The sequence below is a fragment of the Argiope bruennichi genome, chromosome 9 (genome assembly GCF_947563725.1).
Source record: "Argiope bruennichi chromosome 9, qqArgBrue1.1, whole genome shotgun sequence".
In the NCBI taxonomy this organism is placed as follows: domain Eukaryota; kingdom Metazoa; phylum Arthropoda; class Arachnida; order Araneae; family Araneidae; genus Argiope; species Argiope bruennichi.
Window position 1 is genome coordinate 68,964,060 of NC_079159.1, and position 6,000 is coordinate 68,970,059.

General features: G+C 27.5%; 1 protein-coding gene across 1 annotated transcript; it reads right to left on the reverse strand.

Annotated features, from left to right (window-relative positions):
* Window positions 1-4,960: 4,960 nt before the first annotated feature.
* On the reverse strand, window positions 4,961-5,426 carry LOC129984754 (cuticle protein 10.9-like). The gene has a single exon (XM_056094706.1). It carries the CDS (start codon window positions 5,411-5,413, stop codon window positions 4,997-4,999), a length of 417 nt encoding a protein of 138 aa, XP_055950681.1. The 5' UTR covers window positions 5,414-5,426; the 3' UTR covers window positions 4,961-4,996.
* Between the last annotated feature and the right edge of the window lie 574 nt (window positions 5,427-6,000).

The window sequence follows — 6,000 nt, forward strand, 5'->3', positions numbered from 1 at the left end:
CTGAGTCTAAAAAACATATTTTTGACTTTACATTTCTCTGTGTATGAATATGATAACCCCAAAACGCTTTCAGTCAGGCTTTTGGAAATACAACAAAATTTTCAGATATTTTTAAAAAATTAAATTTTGAAAGAAACCCATTCACAGGAAGTCTGTTCATCAATTCAAGCAAAGTAAACTCGATAATAACAAAACTTAAACAAAATTAGCATATAAAAGATGGATAATCATTACATTTTCAACCAAATCCGTTAAATGATTGAGCATCTGTTGGTCCGTTTTTTTATGCGTATAACAGCATGCATGTAAAACACAATGGCTTAAGTCAATGAAATTCGGTATGTTATTTCGAAAATAAATTTGTAGTTTCGTGCAAAATTTTAATGTCAATTGCCTGTCAAAAGGCTTTCAAAATACATATTCGAACGATAGAGTGAGTAAAAATGCTATATTCATGCCAATGATCTATATTTCTTAATCATCGTTCACTAACATCGTGCAAGATATTCACTGTCTTACCCGAGATCCTAAATTTTGTAGAAGGGGGATAAGATCTCTATTGGTGAATTTGCGAAAGAGTTTCAGGGAGATCATTTCGGCTGGTTAATTTATTTTTCTGTAATGTAAATGGAATAAAGCAAAAATATAATATTTATGAGATATCGACATCAAAAAATCTAAATGATAATTTCTTATTTCAGAATAAAAGTGCAGATGAATTGAAATTTCAGAGAATGAAGGAGTTATATTGCATAATGAAGAAACGGTGTTAGTTTGTTAAATAGTACAAATTCCATGGGAGTTAAAAATTAAAATATAAAAATTCTGTCTTTAGTAAAGCATTAAGTTTCATATAAAATATTTAATTAAAATTTTTATTAACCATTAATCTCGAGGATCGTTAAAAGCTTTGAAAAAAGTGTCGTTGGCCGTTGCGGTGCACCTTCTCACAATCGATAGATTTTTTTTTTTTTTTTGCTTTTGAGTAATGCGAAGTGTGAAATGAGCTGAATTAATGCTGTGCTAATTGGTAAAAAGGCAACCCTTTCTTAAAGAAAATGACCGAATGGTACCAGTATGTTTTAAAGAAATTTGAGAAAGGCAGCAAATTTTTACTATTTAAGAAAATCGATATTTCTGCATCTAAACTAATTTTAAACAATTTATGTAGACTCTTTTTTAGCTAGGTGATTGCTGAATATCACTATTTTTTTTTATTTGATAACAGAAAATTGGTGATTAACCTAATTCAATGCAGAAACTAAAGCTTTAGATATGAAATTCATGCTATTGAATTCTTTTAGAATATACTAAACTAGCTGCGTCTCATTGCTAAATTAACATTTAATGTGTTTCAATTATTGACAAATGAATATTCATAACTAAACAAGATTCTAAAAATTGAAAAAGTAAAAAGGCGCCAGTACCATATGAAAAAAAAAAAAAAAAAAAAAAAAAAATGTTATTTTTACTTTCCCAGTTTGAAAAATAATCTTCAATTAGATTATAGAAAAATTACAAACTGAGACATTTTTGCAAATGTATTATTACATCATGCTCATCGATTCAAATTTTGAATTGACTGAGTATCGTATAATTAGATTTCAGTTAACATTGTTATGACGATGTAACATTAATCAGTAAAGAATTAAGAAAAAAAGATTCGCTGGCTTTCTCTTAATAATATAAGACGCATTTTAATGTTCTAGATCATTTTTTTTTTTTTTCGAATTCACTTAGGTGCTTAACACAATAGAAAAATTTCTTTGTTGTTTCAGACTGTTAAACCTTACATACGTACTATATAGTATTTTGTACATTTTCTATTTATGATGCTTTTCTTAAACTGGAAATTAATTTAAAATTTTTGTTACTTTTTTACCTTCTCTTATACGTTTTATAGAGAAAAAAAATATTGTAAACGTCAAAAAATTCTAACTGGAGATTGTGGCAAATCTCTTCATTTTAGACCTCTCTGAGTTTGAAAAGAACATTTAAAAAAAATGTCTGTATCTGTCTATCTGTGACAAAGATAACTCAAAAACACTTTACAAAAACACAAACAAGTTAGAGGAATGAAATTTGATACATGATCTTTACACCAAGTTTGTAGTTTTTATCAAATTTTGATCCAAATTCAGTGAGGGATTGACCGTCTGTTAATCTGTATATTCAGAAACTTATAAATGCAATAACTCAAGAACGTTATAATTTAAATATATTAAATTTTATAAGGGATTTTGTGACTACAATTGTAACTGTTTAACAGATTTTTTGTTTCAATCTATTGGGAAAAATGAATTTAAAATACAGACTCACTTAGCGGATGTTATTAAACGAATGCTAGGTTTTAATTGCTAAATAACTCGCTAAGGATTTCACTATAGATTCAGTAAAAATGCTAAATACACACCAGCAAGAGTGGAGATGCCACACTTGCTGGTTATTCTATTTACTGTACATTATTAAATAAATATGAAAATTCTCGTGTAAATTTTTTCATTGGTGCAAAATTTTTCAGTGATTGTTTAAAACTGAATACATTTAAAAATTTTCATTTGAAAACTTATTATAGAAATTTAACAGAAAGATTCTAAAACATTTTAATTAATCCTTAGTGATTATTGATATTCAAAACGTTCTTCTAATAATTTTATCTCATACTTTCGCATTAAAAACATCCATCTATAACATAAAGTTGAAATTATTGTACTACAAACTACGCATTGGAGCCTCCTGAACTGATATTAATAAAATAATAATAATAATCTTTTTTTTTATTTGATTTGAAATGAATCTTAAGCAATAACTATTTTTTATGATTGGATTTTGATTCTGCAATTTTGAGACTTTATGGCGATAATCCGCAAAATATTATTAGATAAATATGAAGATTAAGGCATCTTGAAACTAAATAAAAAAGAACATCAAAGAGATAGTTGCCACTATGTTCTAAAATTTTAATTGATTATTCATTTAGTTTAATCAACACAACCTGCATTTAAAAAATTTGATGCATATTAAATCTTAGAGAAATAAACAAAATAACTAAAAATGTGTAATGTTTTCCTAGCAAGTAAGTAGCAATGTGCTGCTAAATATTATTTATTTAATAAACTTAATGGTTAAAGTTATAGATATTTTTAATTCAAGATCAGCTGCAACGTACATAATCAAAAAGTCGATCTAAATATTGAGTTTTTGTGTGCGTGTGTGTGCAATTTTACAGCATAGTAAAAGAAGTCGAATATTTTCCAAAGCAGGGGGAATAGTTCTTATCACATATTTGGTTCATAATTTAATATAATTCTGCAGTTTGGTCTCAAATGGATTATACAGCAAATTTAATATGTTTAGTTCATTATGTTTTTGAAATATTGTGTCCAAATACATACTGACAGACAATCGGATTAAAAATGTGAAATTCCCCACAATTCTCATGACGAATTTGGCATCGATTGCAGTTTTCTTTTAGTAAGCTTCGTATATCAGAAATTGAAAATAATTATAATCATTAAGACACTTTGTAGTAACTTAATCAGAATAATATTTTTTTCGGAATTTTGCTTTTATATTTGATATGTTTGTGGATTTATTTGTTATAAAAAATATTAAACCTTTTGATAAAAAGATGAACTGCCATTTTTCTTTAAAAAACAATGATGCAAATCCTTTATATATCAACATATTTTATGCAAATACTTTAATTATTTCTTGATGAAACAAAAGTCATTAACAGGTGTTATATTTTTTCAAACTTTGATTCGCTTTGGTATTTTTCGTTTTTGTAAACGAATTCTGGTAATCAAATTTCACCTTTTTTACTGTTTCTCTAATTTTTTTGAAATTTCTTACCTTTTCTAAATTTTGAGAATATTAATATATAGTTGTTTCAGTTAATTTTCCCTTAATTAATTTTTGATACCATACACTTGGAATTGCATTTAAGAAAAACTGAATTAATATATCTTAATATTTGTAAAGACTGAAAAGAAGAAGATAATTGAAACTAAATGATTTCTTTTTGGTGTACTGATATGCTATATTTGTAAAATATCTTTAGCCAATATTATATTTTTTGTTTTAAAATAATTAAATAATGATCTTGTATAATACATTCACAATTCATTCAAATTTTTATAGCACTTTAATTATTAAAAAATGAAATCTACAATCTAAGGAACAATGTCTTAAAAGTTTTTTTTTCTAACCATAAGGATGTTCCCCTGTATATGCATATATTTACTGTATTTTCTATTTATTTTTCTGTGAGTCAAAAGTGACTTTATAATAAATAATTGAGGCAATTTTCAGCAACAATGAGTGTTTTCAGAAAATTTTAATTGAGCTCAAAATTATTAAATGAATTATATACTTGTAGTTTTAATTTCTAGAAATCACAAAAAATTAAAAAAAATAATAATAATAACTTGAAATATAATACATTCTGAACGGAAGCACAAAACTCAATATCTGTAAATTTTTACATCACGGAATTGTTTGTGAAAAGCATTAAACTTTCCTCAGGATTTAAATTCAGAATAAAATTACTTAATATTAATATAGGTTAATAACCAACTTAAATACAAAATTAATATTTCAAAAGCATTAACTAATATCATGTAAACAAAATGTTATAAAAATAGTTAGATTGATAGTATAGAGTAATATGATAACAGCAAGGATGTTAATATGCATTAATAAAATTTAAACTCATTTTAAGAACTATTTTGTTCTCATTACGATTAAAAAAGCTCGAAGAATTATAAAACCATTAATTTCTTTGCTTTGGATTGTTTAATACAAATATTTTTTTAAAAAAATTCCTAATTTTTTAAACTAATTCATTTTTTTTTATCTCAGATTGTTTTATGATTCTGAAATCAGAGTAAAACAATAGAGTATGTATTGAAAGTCACACAGAAGAATTGCAAAAAAATCGAATACTTTATTGCTTACACTTTGGCATCTTCATCATGGGAAAAGAGAATACAATTTATAATGCATTTGCTACGGCCTCTGCTGGTAAGTTTTGCTGAAGAACTGCACCAGGTGGTGGAGGCTCTACCAAGAAAGTTACATCTGCAGCATTCTGGTTACTCAATCCAGGTTCATTGCTTTTAACGACAGCTCTATAACCATTAGCATCGGCTTGGTACTCAACATTTCTGTAGACGCCGTAAGGATCGGTGTAACTGTAACTGCCTTTGACATTACCAGCTCCATCTGAAGATTCTCGTCGATGTTGGTTCATGCCTTGTCCATCGCCGAATTCATAGCCAAATTCGTAAGGTCTAGGGGAATTATCAATATTTTGATCTACCTCAGAGTTTGCTAGAAGAGTAATTGGAGCAGACATGGCCATGGCAACTAAGGTAAGTCCGAAGACAGCAGACAGAGCTTTCAATGCCATGGCCGTTTTGATTTTTGACTAGTTGTAGAGTGAATTATTTCGGTGAAGTCGGAGTCTTATATACCCATATTTTGATCTTTGTTATGAATTCCATAAATGATCAGAATGAAAGGGTTTAAGTTATGTAGGTGTGGCTGTCTCGTTTTTTCTGCAAGAAAACTGAATCAGTCTCAATTTCTTTGTCCTTTAAGATAATTCGATTCTAGCATCCTTTTCATGTCTTCCGCTTCTCGGTGAATGACTGGCCAAGCATAAAGGTTAGACGTTTTCCCAGACCGGAACGTTTTTGGAAATCTTTTTTTAAAAATTCATTTTATATTGCTGACATTATTGAAAAGACTACTGGGTCAGGGTGTTCAAAGGATATATTCTTTTATAAGTAAAAATGTTGATCGAGCATTCAAAGCATGATATATTTTGCAAAAGTTCTGCATGTGTGAGTATGAAATTCATCAGAAAATTTAATGTCATCAGGATTTAAAGCTCAGTCTATTTGTAGGGCAAAAAATTTTTGAATTGTTGATGAAATTTCTTTTTATAAAAATACCGCACAAGTTTGTATATGTTTTTATGGTGGATCAAAATTA